Raw genomic sequence first — 23,898 nt, forward strand, 5'->3', positions numbered from 1 at the left:
AAATTATTTTGGCCATAAATTCTGTCCTGCCACAATACAGGAAATAGAATGACAAAAGGTATCTATATAAAATAACTTTTCTATGCAAGTTTTTGTTATTTCTTAAAAATCTAATATAAATAATATTACTTTGATGAGGAGATAGCAAACCCAAATGCAAATTATTCTTATCTTCCACTGTTCAGTAAGCACTTCATTTTGTTAGCTATTGGATCAGTAAGTTTCACATAAATTTCACTTTTAAAAAAATTCCCATGAAGAATCTGCAAGTCCTTTCAAGAACTTCCTGACTATGAATGCAACATACAATCACTCCAAAGATGTAATCATACTATGGCTTCAGTTATGGACTTGTTTTACCAAGAAGGACATATTTAATATTACTTCTTTAAAAAGGTACAGAAAACAATGAATTAAGAAACAGCTGCTTGCATAAAATAGATCAGTTAGTATTTCTACATTGAGGTCTCCAAAAGAGTGACATTTGTATGCTTTCACACCACTGGATAAACAGTTCAAACTTCAGACTCCTTGGAGATTTTCACAAAAGTTTAAAGATTAATTCAGTGCTCAGGAATGAGATTTGCTGTCCTTCAAAGCATAAGATTCAACACACTGGGTTGAAATTCTAGTCCAGGGGAACCAAAACATTCTGGCATATCATCTCAAGGTAGCTGCAACCGTGACCACACTAGGTGTGAGTACTGCTTAGACTGCTTCTATTTCTAACTCTGAGCAACTGTAAAGGGGAAATAATCCACATAAAACTGAGCCTCTGAAACACAACGCTCTGTTACACCAAACAAAAAGTACAATCCAATGTCAACTAGCTCTTAACGCAGCAACAGGCCACTTCAGATATATATTCAAAGCACTGCTAACTAATATCATAGCAGAAGGGTGATGAAAATGTAATTGACAGCATAGAATAATATAAATGTGAACCATTCCTACTATCCCTTTCCTTGGCAGGAAGGATGGAAGAACAAATTACACTAGCAAAGCTAAACATGGATGCTAAGACCTCTTCTACTCTTCATCTTCATCTATATCTCATTCATAGTGTGTCTCAAGCAATATAGCACAAATATAACTATGATGGAACATTCCATCAAGAAATATAAAGCTATTATATTTATTTCCTCAAGAAATACAAATCCATTTTAATTTAACTGTTGTAAGAAATAAGAATTGTAAAAAAGCAAATTTCTATCAGCTGTAATTCACTGCTGTCTGGAAATGCTCCAACCCAATGAAGCAGTAGAGCTGCTAACTGGGACATGCCCGTAGGTAGTACGTAGTAGTAAATTGTTCCTTGCGGCCATGAGGAAGCTGGAGAAAAGCAGGAGAAAAGCCGAATAACCAATCTGCAGTTGAAGTAACTCAAGGATTAAGGAAATGTACAGACAAGGATTTTCTATTAAATCCAGCCACAAAAATTAAGATTTATGAAATGTCACCAACCTTCAGACTGTAGTCCAAGATGCACAAATCTGACTTTCAGAAGTACTGAACATACTCAATTTCACAGCTGATGCCAAAAAACTTCTCGTACCACCACAAGAACAGACTCGTCAGCAGCCAAAATGTACAGAAACTCAAATAAACTGAGTTCTGAAATGACTTTGCAACAGTAAGTTGCCTGAGGCTGAAAAGAAGTTGTGGCAGGCTCAGAGGACTGCTTGCCATCCTATCTACAGCAACCACCACAATTTTTCACAACTAAGGCTAGACTGGACGATAAGAAACTAGGCACTGAAGTCAGAACTCACTAAACTTGAATCTGAAGTTAGTAGTAACAGGACTCTGTATGAAGAGAAATGCTTAAACAGACAAGCCCTTTCATTGACTAATTCAGAACTAACACAGAGTGTAAACTGAACGTGTGCTTCCGTGCCTGTATGAAAAAGGGGACACAGCTACAGAGTCAGGTATAACAGATTTCTGTAATTGCAGCATACACTCTTGGATTTACAGATTAGAGAGAAATATATACAGACATATTTACTGTTAATATGGTGATTCAAACATGAATTTCTAGCTTTTATTTGTAAAGATTTGAATTTCCATACATGCTCAGTCACTTGTGAAAGCGAGTCCCATTTTCATCTGTGTCATAATGGACCCTACCATGAGCAACTATACGATATAGCCATTCGGCACAACCAACAGCCATCCAAGGACAACAACTAGTACAAGCTTTGTAATTATGCTGACTTGTACACAGGTTTGTATGACAATTCCAGTTTATACTGGCAGATAAAATTGCCTTTTGTGTCCTCGGACTTTGTCAATTTTAGTACCCACTTTTACAACAAAGTTAATCTACAAGGTTGAAAAACCAAGCAGGTGCTTTAGTTGAGAATTAACTCCCATAGAGACAATGTTTTCCTCTGTACAGGCTGCAGCACTGCTATCCACATCATCATACACCACGCTGTACGATTGTTACCTTGATCTCCAAGACTCTATAAAGGGTTAGCTGGTTCATCCAGAGAGCTGTGTCCACACCACTACACACTCCCCGCAAATACAAGGGTTTGCTCAGACAATGAGGTACAGAACCTCATCTGAGGTCCTCAAAAAGCTGGCAAGACAAACATTTGTTGGGAAGGACCAATGTGTGATCGATAACACTCTAGGGATGATGCAGGCACCTTCTCAACGTATCTTCTTGTATATGCACTCCTTCCACAGCTCTCCCAGCCCCTTCTGCATGCAAAATCTTAGCAGATGGGCATGTTTTAAATCTCTCTCTTCAAGCTTTACTCTGTCTTTCAATTATGTCTCTGTAACTATATGGCAAAACAGATCTTCTCAACAGAACGTAAAATTTTAGATAGAACTTTCAAAAATTAACTTTGCCTAATTTGGTTTACAGAAAAGGGGTAAAAATACCAACACAACCATTCCTCATCCTCCCCCTTTCCCATCAAAACCAAACTACATTTCCCTCTGTTTCCTCCACCTGCAAAATATATTCAGTGCTGAACAAATGATGATGAATAAGTTCTTCAAAGTTAGGGAGGGTTAAAGGTCACACCTGCTATCAAACTGTTTTGTTTCAAAAAGCATGCATTAAAAAAACCTGTGTACACCCGGGTGAATTCCAGCAGTGTAACCAATCCCTTGCAGCTGTTGTGATGACTCTATTATATTGGTCAATGGGAAAAGTTATCCCTGAAAACTATGCCCAAAAAATTCTTTAGTTATGCTCTAAAATACAGAAATGCATGGCAAAACCAGATCTTTCCCACTTAATTAATGCTACTGTATCTAATTTTTGAAGTATTATACTTTCATTTAGCCCGTTTAAATAACACCACTAACCTCCAAAAAAGTCTAGACAAGAAAAAAAATCGTCATCAGTTTTCATGAGAAAGAAATGGTGAATTCCATTATTTTGCTGGGACAAAAGCCAAGTTGATCTGTGTATTAAATTACCCTGTACTTAGTTCTCACAAGTTTGATAGCGGAAGGTGACAATCACAGTTGTTTGTGACAGGACTAGCACAACCAAGTTATTACATAAATTACAGTCACTGATTAAAATCTAATACATACTATGCACCAAGGGGGGAGAAGGGAAGGGGGAAGAAAAGGACAGGCTCTATTCTACCACCATTTACTGCAAGTCTCAGCCACTATTCAACAGATGCTTTGCTTCATCCTGTCCTTTCCTAATGGCGAGTTTAGACTGAGCATCACACAATTAGGAACTATGTAAAGAAAAGATAAACAGATTGGTTAAAAACCCCAGACGTTTCTCAACATGAAATGTATTTGGTTGACCAGCATCCTTCTGTGCAACATGGTGAAAAGGAGGAGTGGTGTTTTTAAAAAGTGTTGCTAGAACATCTGAAAGCTTACTGTAGGAAATAACAAGAGTACCAGGAGGATGGATCAGGGCACCAATTTGAACTGGACTACTACAGCTCTAACATTCTCCTCTCCAGCCTAAATAAGCACTTAACCTCAGCGTTTCTACCAATATTTTGAACAGTGAGGTAATAGAAAACATTTGTGCCTTTGTGTACATACCAACTTGAAGAGGGGCAGTTCACACATAGGAAAAATTACTATTGCTTTACATATTTTTCAATCTGAGAAAGACGATGACTTCTAGCTTCCTAAAGGGGAATGCCATGCCACATGGCCACATCCTGCCTTCAGGTTCTCAATCAAGTTTCCTTTCAGTTACAGCACTGAATGAGTTTTCTCATGAAAGTTAATAGATTGGCATGGGTATAACAGAGAGGGGAGTTTGGTCCCAATTTCAAGAATTACAATGGAAAGCAAGCTTTTGGAAATCAGAAGTATTATTAAATCTAATTCTATAACCTTCAAGTCACCTGGACATTACTTGGCACAAAGCAATGTTTCACAAACACGTTCCTCAGCATGGGACTGTTCCAAATGAATTTAACACTTAATAATAAAATTATGGATGGTTTAGTGCTTTTGCAGTGTATTTGTTTCATTAATATAACTCATTTCAGGGGAATACAAACCTGAACGTGTCAGAGGACAATAAAAGTATCTAGCTATTCCAAGACATTCTTTTGCAGTCTTTCTTCACAAACCTCAGTTGTGAGAAAGGTATCAATTTAAGTATCCCCCTTTGCCTCACACCACAAGGAATCAACGCCAGCTGCTTCCTGAGCAGGAGCAAGAAATCCTGCAAAAGGTAGCCATGGAATAGAAAATTAGGAAAACAGGCTGTGTTTTGAAGCATATTTTGAAGAGAGTTTTCTATCTGTTGTGAAGCAACCAGCATTTTAAAAAAGTGTTTGCAGCTATCAATAACCTAGAAGGCTGAAAGAGACACTTGAACAGGAAACTGAAAGAGATTTTGAACAGGAACATTCCTGCCTACATTGATAGTAACTTTTTCTTTTTAAAGTCACTTAAAAAGCATCAATACATTCCAAAACATACATTTGTACTAACTTATCCAAACAATATCTTCCTAAACCATTTAAAATTCCTATTATAATTCTGGATATTGCCCTGGCTAAACATTTGATTTCTGATTTATTTCACACCACTTAGATGCAATTAATTTCTATTTCACAGTGCACAGATGTAGAGAGTGGAGCTCGGGTGTAGAAGGGCTTTTCCCCTTTTTCCCTTGGAGGAATGAGAAATCAGTTAGACTTTGAGCTAAAATTAATGCCTGTGGGGCTACCACCCTGACATGGGGCAGCAACAGAGGCATTGCCTGGGATTGTTGCACCCTATTCTAAGGTGTAAGGAAGCAACTAACAGCATCACAGATAAATCCTAAACTGTCAGTACAGGTGCTTCTCCTCTGTTTCGTTCCTGGGAGACAGCAGTTAAGGGAAGCAGAAAGCTGCACTCCCAGCAGCAATATCCAGCTGATTCCGGTGCTTAGCTCCAGCTGAGCCAGATTCCAGCATTGGTTGAAAGGTACCATCTCCCAGCTGGAACCAGCACGAATTGAGGAAGCACTGCTGCTCTTTATACCATTGCCTACCATCAAGCAGTTTATTGTGAACCCCCAGCTGACTGGACTAGAAGCATCTCAAAAAGATACACACCAGTCTTTGCAACCACTCTTCCTACTTCATTGCAGGAACTGGTCTCAGATGAAAAAGTACTGACTGCTGATAAATGCCATCCCTCAGCAAATCCAGCTGAGATCCATGCCCAGTGACGTTTGAATATGAACAGTGACAGCCAACCATAATTTCAGGGCTCAAACCCAGGCGCAAGTGTAGCACAGAAATGGTCACTGACAGAAACTTGACAGATTAGGAAAAGCCCAATTTTCCAAACAATCATTCAGAGAAAACTAACTGGTCACGTGGCTGGTCTCCTTCATTTTGGCACTGAGCTACACAAAATTTTGAAAATAAATGTATAGCTTACAGCTATTTATCATACAGTAGTTGTTACAGGGCTGTAAATGATCACTAATAGTACTGCAGATAACACAGCAGCAGAAGCAATCATGACAGCTGCTCCAGCAGAATGGGATCCAGAATAAATGAAAATTGTAGACACTGCAGTAGAGCTGTAACACCTTCAGTTTCTGGCAGTATGGACAAACACTGACTGTTTCACATAATCTTAATTCTACTTTCCTCATGCAGGTATTCCTAAAAGGGATGTATTATTTCTCTTGATACAAATAACATCACATCCATAAAAACACATAGCATATTTGTTATATAGTGTACTCTTTAGGACACAAAACATATCTTCTTTCCAAAGCACCCTGTATACCACAGGTGCCTAAACACAGCAATACCAAAAAATTAATCATTAAAAAGCCAATAGCAGAAAAACTAATTTTGCACTCTTGCCTTTCACTTAAAGATTCACTTGAGTCAAAAATGTTAAGTTACAATAAACAGCTGTACTTACTGGGGGGGGGGGAGGGTAGGGGTGGGGGGATCAACATAAAGACTCCCCTGTCCAAGGATTATGAGGTGTTTAACCTCAATGCTTTACTTTGCCAGAGGGAAGCTATTCCCTTTGTTGGTAGATCTGGTTACAAGAAGCGATAAAACATAGCTTTTTGTCATTATTACACTCAAGGATAAGCTAAATCCCTGCAGGATAGAATGAGATATGCATCATATTGTACACCTTCCATTAGAACACACAATACAAACTAAATCCCGGCAGAGGAAGAAAATCCTTGTGTTTTCAGAATGTCATTGACCCACGAGAACAATCTGAATTGCTCTTAAATATCAAGCTAGCTTTTGCTGCTATATCAGGTATAACACCTTTATAATTTTAAAAATCACTACAATCACTCAGACAACAAATCCAACAGATTAACTTGCCAAAAAACTTTTTACAAGCCTCACAAGTTAATTTTTTGCTATGATGTGTAGAGTTTTCCTTGATTCTAATCATGAACTCTCTCTAGATGTTTTTTAAACGTGTAGTGTTTATTGTATTTGTCTGCACTTAGCTTTACTTATTTACATCTATAAAGGAAGAATAGGACAACCCACAGCAGAAGGATGTTGTAAAGATGACAGAGAATTCAGTTTTCTGATAAATTGCCTTTTTTAAGGTTTTAGTGAAAGCAAGAAAAATGCAAAGAATTTTCTTGTTCTCTCCCACATAAAATGTCAAGGAACAATCCAAAAGGATTATTATTTTTTTATCTCTAGATTATCAGGGTGAGATGATCTGAAACTAACTGCTATTTCATCCCATTAAAAAGGGATGTGAAATCTCAATGTTGCAGCTTTGCCTAACCTTATATTTATTAATCATTTCTGCTAAGACTATTCTTATGCATAAAATTAAGCAAAATGAAAGTCTTTGTAGTAGAGAGACCAAAAATCAATATGCTATTTGGCAACTGCATTATAGATGTCAATTCATATTTTTAGAGTTGAAATACCAAGCTTTATAAAGGTTCTTGTCTGCTCTTGTATTCTTACCTACCTCTTCAGTTCCAACTGAGGATCTGCTCTATGTTCACAGCAAGTATGAGCACATAACATTGCCTTTCTGCAAGGAAAGCAATTGTAAGGAAGGTGTTAACAATAATGAAATCATTGTCTGAGTGATTCTTGCTCTACCCGATTTAAATTTAGCATAAAAGTGTATGCTTTACTGATCTACAGCATGCATACTGGGTAAAACCAGATTCCTTGAACGTCAGTGGCAAACTCTATACGCTTAACTGAGCCAAGGTTTTGCTCACTTTCTTTCTGCTATGAAATCAATATTAAAGTTTATTAACGTACTTTGAAACAGTAACAAGTAGTCTTGACATCTCCAAATCACAAACTTCTGGCTCATGCCAACATACAACAGGAAAATATGTTTCCATCAAGTCAACACAGATGGGAAAAGGTCAATGCAATCATACCGACATTCTATACATACGTATTTTCATTTGGAAGTTACTTTGATAAGTTTAGTATCCCTATATGATTCATTATATGCTAAAATTAAAACTTCTATAAATTTATAGCATACAGATGACTTGAAATTAAAATGCTCCTATAAACTTCTCCAAGGTTTGGGGTTTGGTTCCCCCCCGCTCCTTTTCCTCACTGCTCCATATGGATGGTATACATGCAGGAGCCCAGGATTTACTTATAAAGTTTTCAGTTTAAGGTTTCTTAGAACCTCATTTTTGCAATACTGACTTCTAATGCCTTCCCTCTTTCATCTTCAACAACTGACTAAATATCATCAACTGCTAGGAAAGCTGGCCCTTTTCCTTAATAGCATCTACCTGGTTCACTTGTCTTGAACAGGACGTAAATCATCTCTGTTGGAAAATCTGACAGTGTATGAAGGAGCCAAGTAATATACACCATACATATATTTTTCTTGTATTCTTCTTTCCCTAAACTTTTCTCCAATGACTGTAGCCACTTTTAAACACAGTTCTCAAACTGTCAATAAGAAAATTGCCATCAAACATACTTAAACTGGATTGTCCCAGCTTTAAATGACAAAGTTTATACATAATTTAAAGTATATTCTTCTTCAAAAGGTTTAATCGAAGCTATATATATATATTCCTTTTACTTCTGAAGCACTAAGGTCAGGACCACATATAGTACTGCTTGGCAAGTTAAACAAAAGTTCTGAACTATTCAAGACAATAAAAAAGGCTTAGTAAAATACCACCATGAATCATTATTTGAAAACAAGCCAACAGCTAATTTGGAACAGACTAATATTATTTCAAGATCCTTCACAATCTAAAACCATTAGTCTTTTTTCTTTTCTTGGTAATTACAGTGAAATTAATAGATATGTTCTGGGATTTAAATGATGACTAGAGTAGTTTTCAGCATTTTTACTGGCAAAAAGTTCCTTCCTTAGAAATATTTTATTTCAAAGCTGGTTTTATTACACTTCCCAGTTGAATGGAGCAATGCAAGGTCATGGTCACATCTTGTATTTCTCTGACAGACAGGAAATTAACATGACCCAAGAAATCACAACATACACACAAGAAAAACTCCATCCCATGACACCAAAGAGAATGAAAGAGATGTACAAGAGGTCCTATTTTTATCAAGATATTTCTCCATGAAGGCTGAAATCCATGTTCTTATAGGCATTAATGATTGACATTAAGCATGTGTAAGTTTGACTCTGGAGTAGGGAGACTTCAGACTGTCATATATCACACTTCAACTGGTACATGCTTCAGTCTTCCTTCCTGTGCAGATGTAAGAATTTGTGAATGTGAGTCACCAGGGGGTTCATTTTTGCTCTCCGAAAACTTCCTTTGACCAGAGAGCTTTTTTGAAAATAGACTACAAGCCTTTACAATTTCTCCAAATTCTTAGACTATGGGGACAAACACTAGTTTTTATCTTTCTACATATTTAATCTCTTGCAGCAAATGAAAATACTGTTACTTAAGCAATTTTGTTCTAAGTTTAGCAAAGTATTTCACTTCGAACATACATTTCGGTGTTGAGCTGCTGTTCCAATGTCTGTGAATTCAGTCACTTAGAATGTCATAATTTTTAAATGATATAAAACAAGTGTATATTCAATACAATTAAAAGATTTAAAAGGATTTAGTAAGCAATTACACAAAGAAGGCTCTTTAGCTTATGCCGACACAGATGAAAAACTGTACATACATAATGCGATATCACCTTCTGTACCTCCTGAGATTAAATTTGTTTTGTTTGCTCAGTAAGAAGCAAGTAAAAAAGGGAATGTTTACCTAACATTTAAAGGTTTTCAGTATTGTAGCTAAGACCCCCAAAAAGCACTGCAAGGTTAAACAGACTATAAAACAGATTTAATATAATCAAAATTGTTCAGCAAGAAGTTAGCAAAAGTTTATCCATTTGACTGAATGAACTAAACATCCGACAAACTGGAAATGTAACGCAAGAACTTTGCGGAAAGATATCCCATTAACATCACAGAAAATACTGGAAAAGTGGGAGAAGTGATGCATGTAAGCTTTTCTAGTCCAGCACATTAATCTATTTATGATTTAAAAAAAAAAAACAAACAAACCAACAAACAAACAAAAAACCCCTGACTTCCAAACAGAGGAGCCAGGCTTTCTGAAATATGATCAGGATTTCTACCTGTAACTTCCCTTACCTGTACTGATCTGTTAGTGGTATCATCTCATTTCTATTTTGCATTGATAGTCAAGGCTTGAAGAGATTTCTTTATTCAGCAGATATCCTGGGCAGAAATCTCATAGCAATCTTAGTAGCAAAATTAATGCCAAATTGCTCAGGCGCCCTCTGTATTGTCCTCTTGGATTGTGTTTGGGTTTTTTTGTTTTACTGTTCAAGCACCACTGATTACTTATAAGCATGCACATCAATTATTACTTACTAGGAGATGAAGACAACACTGAAATATCACCAGAGAGGAAGGACAAGTGATTTTGGAAGGAGCTAGAGACAGAGACAATTATGGCAACTTACAAAGAGCTTTCCAAAGTCGATGTTCTTCATTCTGCACTTTCCCCCCATCATAAGGAAGACTGAAAACTTTCAAGAAGTAGGAATACCCAAATCTTTCAAATCTCATCTCTTAAAGAGTGCTGAAAATCAGGTCACTGGCCACATTTAGTTTAGACTTCTGCTCTTTGTTGTCTAGTTTCACATTTGAACCTTATCACAACCTACTATTAAATTAAAAGTGCATGAGAACAACGATACACAGTCAAAACATTCCAACAAACTGCCATCATTTTGGCTGTTCTGCCACGTGTTTTTTTTCTAAATACGTGTATGTAAACGCTCAGTTTTAAAAGTCATCTCAAAAAACACACCGATTAGTCCTTTTCAAGAATGAACACAGCTGATGCTGGTTTTCCAGTCAATTTAGTACAAAAGAAAAGACCTGTGGTTTTTACCATTTCCCTCACATTATCAGCTTTATGTCTTCTGAAGACTGCAGTTCAAAGGCCCAGCAGATTACTAGTTAAGTACCAGCTCTTCTGTTGTTCAAGGAAAGGTGAGGGATACAGGGCACAGGAAATTCATCTTCAAGCACACACAGAACCTGGAGTTTGTAAGCAGCTATCCTGCTTTTGGCTGGGATAGAGTTAATTCTCTTCTTAGTAGCTGGTACAGTGCTGTGTTTTGGATTTAGTGTGAGAATGATGTTGATAACACTCTGATGTTTTAGTTGTTGCTAAGTAGCCCTTATCCTAAGTTAAGGATTTTTCAGTTTCCCATGCTCTGTCAGCAAGCAGGTGTGCAAGAAGCCAGGAGGGAGCATGGCCAGGGCAGCTGACCTGAACTACCCAAAGGGGTATTCCATACCATGGAAAGTCATGCCCAGTATATAAACTGGGGGGGAGTGGGCCAGGAGGGGGGATCGCTGCTCAGTCAGCGGGTGGTGAGCAATTGCATCACGCATCACTGTTTTTTTAGCTTGAGTTCTTTTTTTTCCTTTTTTTTTGTTATAATCCTTTTCATTATTATTATATTTCATTATTCTTATTGTTAGTATTATATTTTACTTTAGTTAAACTGTTCTTATCTCAACCCATGAGTTTTACTTTTTTTTCCCTGATCCTCCTCCCCGTCCCACTGGGAGGGGGAAGGAGTGAGGGACCAGCTGCGTGGTGTTTAGTTGCTGCCTGGGGTTAAACCACAACAGTGGCAGAGACTAAAGGTCAAAATACAGCCAGGCTGGTACTCAGCTGCACTCAGACCAGAGCAGGAACCTTCCAAGTCTCTTTTTCATATTGCAAAAAGGCTTCCTTCAAAGCAATCTGAAGTCTAGACAAATACTAATGCTTAATTAGTACAATTAAAAGCCTGCAAAAATCCCTTGGACTGCCTAATGAATGAGTTTGGGCTTTTTAAGTGCACTTAATATTTTTCTAGGCATGTTACTTTATTATCAGCCACTGAATTATAAATGGCATTTTTTATTTGTATTCTGGTCCCTGCATGTCTGGTCTTTGCTTTCAGCTCTGTGCAAGACTAATAGAAAGTGCAGCATGTTGCTTGCGTAGCCGACAACGGACAATAATTATCACAGGAACAGTAAATGAATTAATAAAACCAGAATAAACCTCTTAAGGTATCACACTCAGGGATAATGTAAGACTAAAAGCAAAAATGAGTAAAATGAGCAAAAATGAGAGAGCACCGCTCAAATTATTGACTGCCACGAAAAATTATTTCCGAGAAAGAAAAAGAACCAGTTCATTTGTTTGGTCACAGGGAGAGCTCTTCCTCCACACGTGCACAACAGAGAATCCCACATTTGGACTCAGATTGAGAAGGATGCACGAGACTGCTACATATTCCCTTTCCTTTCCTCAACTACATTAAAATCCCCAAGTATGCCATTGGGCTGTTAATGCTGCGACATGAAAGGGAACGTCTACTTTGTGGTTGCCATATGCCTCCAGCCTCTTCACTCTGGGAAACCATTGGATAAAGAATTCTTATTTTAGCATGGAATAAATGGCTTAAATGAGAATAGTGCCAGAATTTGTACTGTTTCCATACAAATTACCAACATGCAGGAGCTCCTGATTTACTGCACAAATCAAGATATTTGCAACATCCTGAACACTGAATGAAACGATGGTAACAGCTTCTGCCTTTTAGTTGCTGAAGGTTGATAAAAAGATTCAGAAACAACCTTCAAAAATCTGACCTAGAGGATTTTTTTTTTAAAGATATCTATTTTTAATCTTCCTAGGGGAAGGGAGTAAGTCTGTTATTAATCTTTAACACAGTGTAATCATATGTATTGTACAAAAGACATTAGTGCACATTTCGTAAAAAGTGAAAACAAAAGAATCTTTTAATGCATTAAATACAGCAGAAGCTAACAATTTTCAAACTGGAAAATATTTAGATAGGTGGAAAATACTTTGTTTAAAAAACTCCATGTAGGAGTTCTTGTGAACATTTAATGTTGCTGAAATGAGAATATTTGAAAATATTATATACACATGTATACGTATAATCAGCTCTACAAGCCACGCAGAATGTACTAGATAACAATTATCCTTTTCCTGGAATCAAGCAGGGAGCCGTTTCATAACAAAGTCGTTATTAAGATTGGTATTTGGCAAACATTCCCTTGCTTTTTGAAAAAACAAGAGCTTTTTATTTCTTTCTGGATCTAATCTTTATGCCAAGTAACTAGAAGGAAAATATAAAATGGGTAAGAGGCAGCTATAAGGTTCTATCCTCACTTCACAGCTTTTCCATTTTTATAGATCTCCTTTTTAAAGTATTAATTAAAGTGTAAGTAATGAAGTATATCTGCATGTGGTGGGTTGACACTGGCTGGATGCCAGGTGCCCATCAAAGCCGCTCTATCACTCCCCCTCCTCAACTGGACAGGGGAGAGAAAACACAATGAAAGGCTCATGGGTCAAGATAAGGACAGGGAGAGATCATTCACCAATTACCACCACAGGCAAAACAGACTCAACTTGGGGAAATTACTTTAATTTATTACCAATCAAATCAGAGTAGGATAATGACAAATAAAACCAGATCTTAAAAAACACTTCCCCCCCCCATCCCTCCCTTCTTCCCAGGCTTAACTTTACTCCCAATTTTCTCTACCTCCTCACCCCCAGCAGCACAGGGGAACGGGGAATGGGGGTTTGGGTCAGTTCATCACACATTGTTTGTGCTGCTCCTTCCTCCTCAGGGGGAGGACTCCTCACACTCTTCCCCTGCTCCAGCGTGGGGTCCCTCCCACGGGAGACAGTCCTCCACGAACTTCTCCAACGTGAGTCCTTCCCACGGGCTACAGTTCTTCACGAACTGCTCCAGCGTGGGTCCCTTCCATGGGGTGCAGTCCTGCAGGAACAGACTGCTCCAGCGTGGGTCCCCCACAGGGTCAGAAGTCCTGCCAGCAAACCTGCTCCAGTGTGGGCTCCTCTCTCCACAGGTCCTGCTAGGAGCCTGCTCCAGCGCGGGCTTCCCTCAGGGTCACAGCCTCCTTTGGGCATCCCCCTCTGGTGTGGGGTCCTCCATGGGCTGCAGGTGGATATCTGCTCCACCGTTAACCTCCATCAGCTGCAGGGGCACAGCCTGCCTCACCATGGTCTTCACCACGGGCTGCAGGGGAATCTCTGCTCCGGTGCCTGGAGCACCTCCTCCCCCTCCTTGTTCACTGACCTTGGTGTCTGCAGAGTTGTTTGTCACATTTTCACTCCTCTCTCCCAGCTGCCATTGCACAGGTTTTTTTCCCTTCTTAGATATGTTATCACACAGCCCACCATCACTGATGGGCTCAGCCTTGGCCAGCAGCAGGTCCGCCTTGGTGCCGGCTGGCATTGGCTCTATCGGACATAGGGGAAGCTTCTAGCAGCTTCTCACAGAAGCCACCCCTGTAGCCGCCCCACTACCAAAACCTTTCCACACAAACCCAATACACTGCAATACTGTTTAAACAGTGTGTGGCACAGAACTCTGAGATACAGCAGAACTCAGAATCCCAGAACCGTCACATAAATCTGCAATGCCAAAACAATTCAAAAGCAGGCTTAAATCTAACTGAAAGGAAGATGTACAATACATCTGAAGATATTAACGCTTTACCAGTTTTCTGACTCTGGAGTAATACATTTTTTGCCTTGCTCAGAATATAAATCGGTCTTGCAGGCAAAAAATTTGAATCCAGCAATTCAAACTAACTAAGCTTTGGGAGCTAAAATCTCCAAACTAGGCTGGTGGGGGATGAGGAGGGATTTACATGTATCCCAAAGTCTTTAATTTTAGCCAAACTAATGATTCTGTGAGGCTTTACACTGATTTTATTTTCATGTTCTAGCTTGAGGTGACTGCATGATCATGGAGACATCATCCCACATGTCCTTTCACTGTCTTTTTACCAGAGATAATTCAGATGCTTTTCAGAGAAGTTCTCTTCACTTATCTGCTTCAGCCAAAAGCATTAGCAGTATAGTCTTGAAATGTAAATAATGGTAGGTGATATAGAACAGGTCTACTCTGAGCAAAGAGTACTTGTATGAATTTACTGGTTCAGTGTTGCAGAAGCGCAAGCACTACATGCACCGGCACTTTGGAGCAGTTTCCTTACCAGCAGTACCATCGGTTCTTTCGCAGCTCCCTGATCTCTTCTCCCCTACCTTTTGTCTCCAAGTCCATACATCTACGTTTTCTAAATTGTATCACCAAAGAGAGATTCCAAAAGAGTTGGCATCAAGATTAGCAAGGATACAGGTAGCTTTTAACTGGTGTTTTCCCATTAAAAAGTTCACATACAAGTCTGAGAGAAGGAATTCAATTTGGTAGCAGAGATAATAGCCATGCACACCGCTGTTATCCCATGCTTTCCACAACCCTGAGACGACTTACTGAACAATTTCTGCATATTCTTCCTCTTTTGCTCCTATTTACATGCATACACTCCTATATAAATAATAAATTTTGAAAAATACCAGGAACAATTTTAAGAGTTTTCTGGTTTTACATTTCTTTACTGTAGTGTTTAGTTCTGCTAGAATATGCAACCCTTCATTATTTATTTTATCCTCCTTTCATCCCACTAAACATGCCGCTGGGCTGCATAGTTTTACTCTTCCCTTGTGACTCCTAACTCGGTGCTTCCAGTTGTCAAACATCAGTCTTCATGCTTCTTCCACTTCTTCAGATTAACAGCCTTACTTGGTTGTTCTTCCTCATTTCTACTGTCTACTTGGTGAAGGTCGCTGATGATTACAGAAGCAGATGGCAGCAAAGGAGGGGCAATAACTACCCACCTTCCAGTGCCTCTAAGCCCCATAGGTTTCTCGAGATACATAAGTGCATTCAGACAAAAAGGGTTACTTCAACATGAGTCCTCCAAAGGAGCAGGGTGGAAAAAAATCTTCCAATAGCACCAGAAAAGAAGAACTAATCATACCATGCTCCAAACAGGTAAGTTTAGAAACCGCTTGTCAGAAAGCAAATCAAGTCCCCGGACAATTGCATTCTGATACGGAGAGAGGGCTGAAATTTCCCCGGACCTGTTTGTGTGGTCAAGATATTACGCCCACTAAAAAAAGAGGTATGAACATCTTTGAATGAACTACATCTTAAATATGTGCACAAAATAACACAAAAAACTTTGCTCAAGATCTTCCAACCTCAGAAAAATAGCTAAAAATCATCAGAATCATTATGACCAACAGTTGACCTATTTTACCTACTTTTACAATAGAATTTTTTGCCACAATCACATTGTAAACCACCAACCACTAAAAATATTTTCTTTTATGCTACATGCCTTTTTCACCAATATAAAAAAAATTACCAGTTGCCCAGACATTCAAGTTATGGTATACAGATGACATTCTCATGTAATTTAGTTTAAACTTCAAAGCTGAACACACTACAAAATTCCAGATCCAGCCAGCTTTAAGAGGATAGGACAAGTGTGGCATTACTTCAATCTGTCTTCTTTATACACTCCAATCTGCAATGATATACCAGAGCCACATTCCTTTAACATGAGGTCACTGACAAACATTAAGCCTTGGGCTTCAAAACCTGACAAAACCTGCTGAAACAATTGGTTACCTGCCCAGAGCTGTAAGCATTAGTGATACGGTTTGCAAAAAGTGCTTGCCCCCCTCTATCTAATCACATCTTTTTCCCCCCCTCTTAAACTTAAAATTGTAACAATATTTGAATGCATTTTTTTAAAAATACAAAGAACCAAAATGAAAGATAGTTTGACTACACACTGAAATTAATTAATGTATCGTATGAGAACCTGCATTTTAACTAACCCTGTTAAAACACGCACATGTTATAAAGCTGGATGATTTCCAATTAGCCTTGTAAGAAAATACCTGGAGAAGAAGCTGTTGTGCAGATTATATGCTCAGAATGTAATAAAATTAGTGTGTGGAACAAAGATCACATAAAAATACCACACACCTAAGTGTTACTCTTCTGTGTACAGAAAGTTAAGCACGTAAAAAATGAATACCTATTTATCACCTATTCTCTTTAGCACTGCAAAGTAACTACTAATGAGACAGTTTGCTTCTTCCTGAGCATATATCCATCCACCTGCAAGGCTGCATCCAGTTGCTCCCTGTTTTTACCATCTACCAACACGTCTTCATTGACAATGGCCTCTCAGTATGATAAACTAGATTCACAATGCAACGGGAGACTATTACATTTAGACAAACCTTGTAGACTATTCAGAGAGAAAAGTAGTCTTTGCTAATAGCATGCTAAATGCATGCTAATAACACAAGTGATACAGTCAGACGTATGCATTGCCCATTAATGCAGCCATGGCCAGTTTAAGGAGCTAAAATGCATACAAGAAGTCCAGCTTCCCCAACATGGCATGGGACCTGAGTCCTATTTACCACGTTTAGAGCTAAAAGAACAGGTAACAGCAACCAGAAACTAGATGGCTTTTAGAAGACGGACTCATTCGATCTGCTGACCTATGAGGCATATTGCAAGTGTCTTCTCGCTGAGAAAATTCAGTTGCCTTAGCTAGAAGCAAGTCCAGAAATGGAACCGTAACCACTTGATAGGGATATGTAGAGTATGCTAACACATAGTTGAGTAAATAAGTACATGTGCTTTAAAGGTCAGATTGTATCCTTATTTTGACAGCTAACAGTAAGACGAACATTTATCATAAATCGTTACAATTTATGTACATTTATGTACAAATGTACACCATGGTGAGGAAGTGCAAGATAAAAAAAAGCACCTTGGCTCAAGATCCCAATCCGAGCAGTTCAAACAAAGCCTTTGTATTTGTGAAGTGCTATAGAAAACATTATTTTACCATATCTGGAAGAGCTTTTCACTGTTCTTTTTTCTAGACTAAGAACAGAAACCCAGATTATGGATCACATTTATTCCTTCCTCAAGACTATGGAATACAGATGAAGTTTAACAGTCCTGCTGCACCGGGAGAAAAACAGTGAAATTAGTGCCCCCATTCTGACAGTTTGAAAAGTGTGACTCACTGATTCTGTAATGGCTCAACCTCCTGCATACCTTTGCATACAAAATTACATAGAAGTTTTCATGTTTACTTAACATTTAAACAAGTATGGGGTGGAAAAAACATGTCTGATTATAAGCAGTTCCAATAACTAAGATTTTGTCCATTTGTAAGAGGAATAACTGGCAGGGGAAAGCTGATTTGCATTTTGTATTATTATCCTTATTCTCATCTGCTTTCACCTTAAGGAAAAAAGCTTTATTCACTTTGACTTTTTCCACATTACATATTTGTCCCAGTCTGATATTCTCAGAAGTTTAAAATTAGTTCATACATATCATCAAGACAAAATCATTATAACTACTGTGAAATACTTGTAGCTCCAAGTTTTCAAGCAAGGATGCAGATGTTGGACAACAGGGAGAAGGGTAGCTTTTATTACCCCAGTGAAAATTCATCCAGTTTGGCCCAACTGCAACTCAGAAAAAAATAACCTTGCATAAGAGCTTAGAAGTGTCTTACTGCAACAGGGAATTTGATTTTTAGAAATCACCTCCTGGACTGACTGATTTTGCCCAGGACCAGCAGGCTGTAGAAGACTTTCCTTGTGATTGTTGCTCCTTGTAGCTGGGACTACTGTCACTGGAACTCCAAAGCTAACAAATATAAAGCGGCAAATTCAAATGAAGTGGAGGAAAGAAAGGATTAAAATTTTGAACAATCCAAAATTTCTCAATCCAAGCACAACCTCGAAGTTTAGCAGATATATACACCGAGAAGACATGGGGGCAACTCACTGAACCAGCTGATGTGACAAAGAAAAACCACCCAGTACACTTATGAATAGAATTGTTGTAAGTATTTTTCAACACATCTTTTTTGAGGAAATATGAGTTTTAGTTAGACTATGCAGACATACCAGTTCTTTCAGTGTTCTCTTAGCTATCTCTGTATTGGTTTGTTTCACACAATATAGGTGTACACTGTGTCTTGTAAGAGTTAAAGAGCTTCCAAACAATCCCCAAGAAGAAGAAAAAACAGCCTTTTTTCCCCAGAAAGAACTAATTCACTTCAGGAATATTCATGTAGCCCAGCAAAACTAGTTTCCTGGGTTTCTTCTGAAAAAAAATTAAGTTGGTAATGCATCAAAGATTAACTTATAAAAACACTGGGAAGAAATTTGCTTCATCTTCCTTTTAGATGTTCTACTTTTGTAAGAAAATGAAATAGTTATGGAGAAGGTTACCCATACTGAGAACTAACGAATAATGGAATCTGCTTACCTTATCCTGGCTATATGCTGCTGCACAGGCTGATGCTGAAAATGGTCAGGCCACTGGTGGTGAAGGCAGAAGGACGGGGAGGGCTGAAGACAGCAGGCAGGCTGATATATGGGGGTGTGTTTTTGGCAAATAGATGCTGAATACTCAGTATGTGGCTGCATGCAGCACGAAGTCATAGGAGATGGTGCTGAGCTGCCAACCACTGAATGACATTCTTGCTTGTTATTATGGCTACTTAAAGAATGATGGTATGGGCAAGGGTGGCAGCATTGCGACAACATCTGCTGAGTTCTTTGGTTGTCTAAAGGCAGAAAGGATGGTTTGATTGTACCATTAAGTTGCAGGCAGCCATTTGGACTCGCTTTTGTTCTTGGTGTTTCCTTGGATGGGAGCTGTTGGACTGAGACGTCTCCGTCATTAGCTGCAACAATACCTGGGCCAGTAGCATTTGACAAGATGCTGCCATTGCTTAGAACCACAGAGTCACTGACATTGCTCATAGCCATGCTCCAAGGTCTCGATGGATACGCGATGTTCCTGAAGAAACAAATAAAGCAAAGTTTACAGAGCTGCGGTGTTTTCAGAAATAACTTTAGATTAAAATGAGTAAAGCTCCTCTCTCATCTTCATCTTTCACAACACAAGGAAATAGAAAGGAGTCACACACACACTGCCAGGAATGTTCTGAAGGACTTTCATTTGTTCAACAAAAGGTTAAGAGTGAAGTTACATAAATGCTCAGTGATTAAACCAAAATAGAAGTCAAATGAATAGACATTTGACAGTCTCTGGGTCACAGCTAACAAGTAATGGTTGAGACGCAGAGGAACAAGATCATTTTGCACAAGACTAAGTAATAGCCACTATTTATGAAAACAGATTTTGGTATAAACTGTGTAACCATCCACACCTTGCACTGCAATTTGCCTGTGTGCTTTGAAAGCCAGCAGGAGACAGGACCACACCATGGAGATTGTTTAATAATTATTAATGCGCTGGTTTCAGTAACCTCCTCTCGTATCTCCAATTTCTATTGAAAATGAGGCATATTTGTATTTTTGAAGAAATTCTTTTAAAATGTCTTATTTCAGTAAATAAAGCCACTTCAGCAGACATCTGTCAAAGTTTCTGGATGCTAGACTAGGTTTTTAGCACAAGCTCAAAATGAATTGTTACAAATACTAAAAAGATAGAATACAACCACATGTTTTTCCCAAGCTTCAAAAAAATATAATCCCAGGATTCAATTACAACAGATTGAGAAGCTCGTGCTTCCGAGTAGCATGTATTCCACAGGCAGTTAAGAAATGCACTGTGCTGTAAATAAAGGATATTAAAGATTTTCTTCTAAAGTCTTGTATTTTTCAAGCAAAATGTAAATAAGTGAAAACTATTAACACTGGAAAGGTGACTGAGGAGCTTGGCTCAAAATCAAAACCTGTCTGAGGTGCTTGCAGCAGCCAATTTCCCCCATGTTAACTATAATCGTGTTTTAATAAGATTTGAAAGTAAGTTGGAGATTATTATTTTGATAAATAACATGAAAGGTCAAACATCACACTTAGATAAGAATTTGCTTCCCAAGTTACATGGAGGGGGAGGGGGAAGGCGAAGAAAGGAGAAAGAGGAAGAAAGAACACTAATTATGTACTATTTAGAAGAATAAATCAACACTTGCTTAAAAACCAGAATCAGTTAATTACAACTGCTTTGGCTAACTTACTGTTACCTTTTAAATACTGAATTTAAGCAACAACATTTCAAGTCCAAACTGCAAGGCTTGCATTACAGACACGGAACTTCACAGAAAGACACAACATACAGATTAAGACAGATAAGCAAGGAAGTTTCTAACTCATTTTCTTCCCCAATACCTTTGCTGAGTGCTCAGAGAGCTAAGCCTGCACAGCCAGCTGAGCTATTTAATTGCCTGAATGCTAATTCTGAGCAGAAAGTGCTTTGCAGAGTGGAATGCTACCCCTGGCAGCCCCCCCGCGCAGCATCTCCCCTAGACATAGCTAAATCCTTCACTTCTGAAACGAAAATTAATCCTCTGCTATTTGTTCTAGATCATGTGCAGAGCCAGATGCCCTGGGAAATCACTTTCATTTAGATAACCACTCAGAACAGGAGAATATGCTGCTCGATGAGCATATTTTTTCCAGCCTCCAATTCCACACATTCCTGCCGGCTACCCCCTCCCCTGGCCCAGACAAGTCAAGCCCATGGAGGACTTTCCACTGAGCACAGAGAGTAAATTCAAGTGGCTGGTAAACTTCGGTTTAGTCTGAAGAGACATATTAGTTATGTGAAATACTGCTGTGTTTGAACAGTCTGGTTTTCTCCCGCACTGTATGCGGCTTCAAAGCCTGCTGAAGTGGACAGAGTGAGAGCTGGACATCAAGGCAGAGAAAGCGCCTCTCAAGGTGTCTGGCAGCATTTTAGGAATTTCTGGCTGCTTATTTTCACATTCATTCACATAATAGATAGGGTGCACAGTGATGTTGTTACATTTCTGTTTCTAAGTTAGTCTGACACATTCATATCATCACTTGAAACTGCTGTACACTGATCAAAGTTACTGTCCCATAGACTACTATTATAACTGAAAATAAGGCATGGAGATACTGCAAATATCTAGCCCTTCAAGATGACAGACACACCATCCCTTTGCTTTAAAACCAGGACATCTGCAGTGTGCAGCAACTGAGATAACACGACATAATTTTTAGTAGCTGTTTCAAATCACTTTATAAAGGAAACCACACATTTACGCACAAGGCACACATGTGCCAAACAGAGATGCAAGCTAACTCACGCCCATGGAAGCTGGGCGATCCCAGCATGGACACACAGCCTTGGGACCTTCAGTGTATCTGTGCTCCTCATGAACACCGACGTGGGAATTATAACTTTTGTTCCAGATAGGCCAGCAGCCTCCATTTAATATGATCAAAGATAAAATGCTTTATTTTCAACAGATGTAATACCTACCTGCATGCCTTTCAGTTTAAACACAATCTGCAGAAAGACTCTTTAGAAACTAGTAAATGCAAAGAAAAGCCAAAGATCACCATCATCAGTACGACAACATATAATTCTGCCTTTGTTCTCCTGTTGAACAGACTATTCATGAACTATTTCAAGGTATAAAAAAAATTTAACAGATCAAGCTGATTCTTTCTTTCTTCCTAAGCCTTGAGAAACTATTGAGTTCTGTCCATTTTCATGGAGTCTTTGAGCAAGGCAATGGAAGCACCTGCTTACCTTGAAGCTCTTTCAATGCCATATCAAAGTAAGACTACTTTGCATGCTTAAGGTAGCCATCTGATTAAGTATTTTATTCAGTCACAGCTAAGAAGAACTGGGACTCAAACCAATTCTCTAGAATATGAGTTGGGCTGTACATTTTCATTTGTTTTGGTAGCTTTTCTTTTTTTAAACAAACGTAAGATGGTTGATGTCACTTGACAAGTCTAATGTTACCTGAGTTTTGTTTCACTCATGTTTGAGGGTATCAAAAATCATGTACTATGCTACTTCATTTGTGTCACGCTCTATACAAGCGACTGCAACTCCACTGACAGCAAAACTTCACCTGCAGCTGTCACATCAAAATATATTCTTGGATTATATTCTGATCTCTCTGCTGTATTTTGTCTCCTCTGCCACAACTGCAGTGACTGGGAACTTACTGAGAGATGTAATAATGGCCCAAGGAAACAGTTAACTGAGAATCTCTCCTTTAGAGGATGCACAAGTAAGTCAGTTAAAATGCAACAAGTAAAAGCACAGTAAGATTTTAATAATACATGGATGTGGGAAATCAAAGAACCTGTTCATCATGAAAAAATCTAAAAATAAGAATCTTTGAAAATGCAGTCTTTGAGAAATCTGAATTCTTTCAATGCTGAAGTTTATTTTTGCTGCATTCCTCAGACTGCTTTAGGATTTGGTATTCTCCAATGGAGTGAGGTTTCCAGACTTATACCAATTTACATCTGAAGGCTTTGAAGCAGTGGACAGGTATTCTGAATAATGAGGTTGTAGATAATACAGGTTTTAATATAGGCAGCCCTACTTAACAGAAGATTAAATACAATTAGAAAAAGTGTTAACCTACATGTTTAATACATCACACTTAGATATGTATTATCCTCCACCTCTCTAGCTGGACACAAGGTATTTTTAACTTTAACATCAATTTAGAAATTATGTCAGCTGGACTGCTAAGGAAAGAAAACTAGAATTATCTTTAATTGCTGCATGCTTGATAACAGTAACTGCTAAGAAAGCACTTTAGCCATGCAGTTCAAAACAACAGCTTGGAAGAGTGTCATATCTGGAAAGTACCACAGTCTGTAGATGCAATGTTACTTAGTGACAGTTTTATGGAGTAATCCCTCTATTATTTGTGGAGCTAACAATGAACACAGCTTACCCAGCAGACATCTGCCATCTGCACTGCAAGCCCTTCAGGAAATAAAGTAATGCTGTACCACACTGAAACTATGTAGGATTTGGTGTTCCCTAACTAGCGTGTTCTTTTTAGACTTGGATTAAGTTCACCTGTTCCTTTGGCTGCAACTGAAAGAATTTTTCTTTGCTTTAAAGTTTCTTTTAAAAAAAAAAAAACACAGACTTAAAAAAAACATTGGTTCAACAAATCCCATCTGGACTCATAATGCCTGCA

The 23,898-nt window shown here is 38.5% G+C and overlaps 1 protein-coding gene across 2 annotated transcripts in view; it reads right to left on the minus strand.

Moving 5' to 3' along the window:
• Nucleotides 1-19,735, minus strand: part of DISP1 (dispatched RND transporter family member 1) — a 37,240-nt gene extending 17,505 nt beyond the window's left edge. The window contains exons 1-2 of one of the 2 annotated variants that reach the window (XM_050894670.1): nt 19,206-19,735; nt 7,435-7,500 (exon numbers count right to left, since the gene is read on the minus strand). In XM_050894670.1, coding sequence (XP_050750627.1) covers nt 7,435-7,500; nt 19,206-19,711 — 572 coding nt within the window. In that variant the 5' untranslated portion in view covers nt 19,712-19,735. The remainder of the gene's footprint in view (nt 1-7,434; nt 7,501-19,205) is intronic. The other variant, XM_050894671.1, reaches the window with a different exon arrangement.
• Nucleotides 19,736-23,898: the final 4,163 nt, after the last annotated feature.

This window comes from Gymnogyps californianus, chromosome 3 (genome assembly GCF_018139145.2).
Source record: "Gymnogyps californianus isolate 813 chromosome 3, ASM1813914v2, whole genome shotgun sequence".
NCBI lineage: Eukaryota > Metazoa > Chordata > Aves > Accipitriformes > Cathartidae > Gymnogyps > Gymnogyps californianus.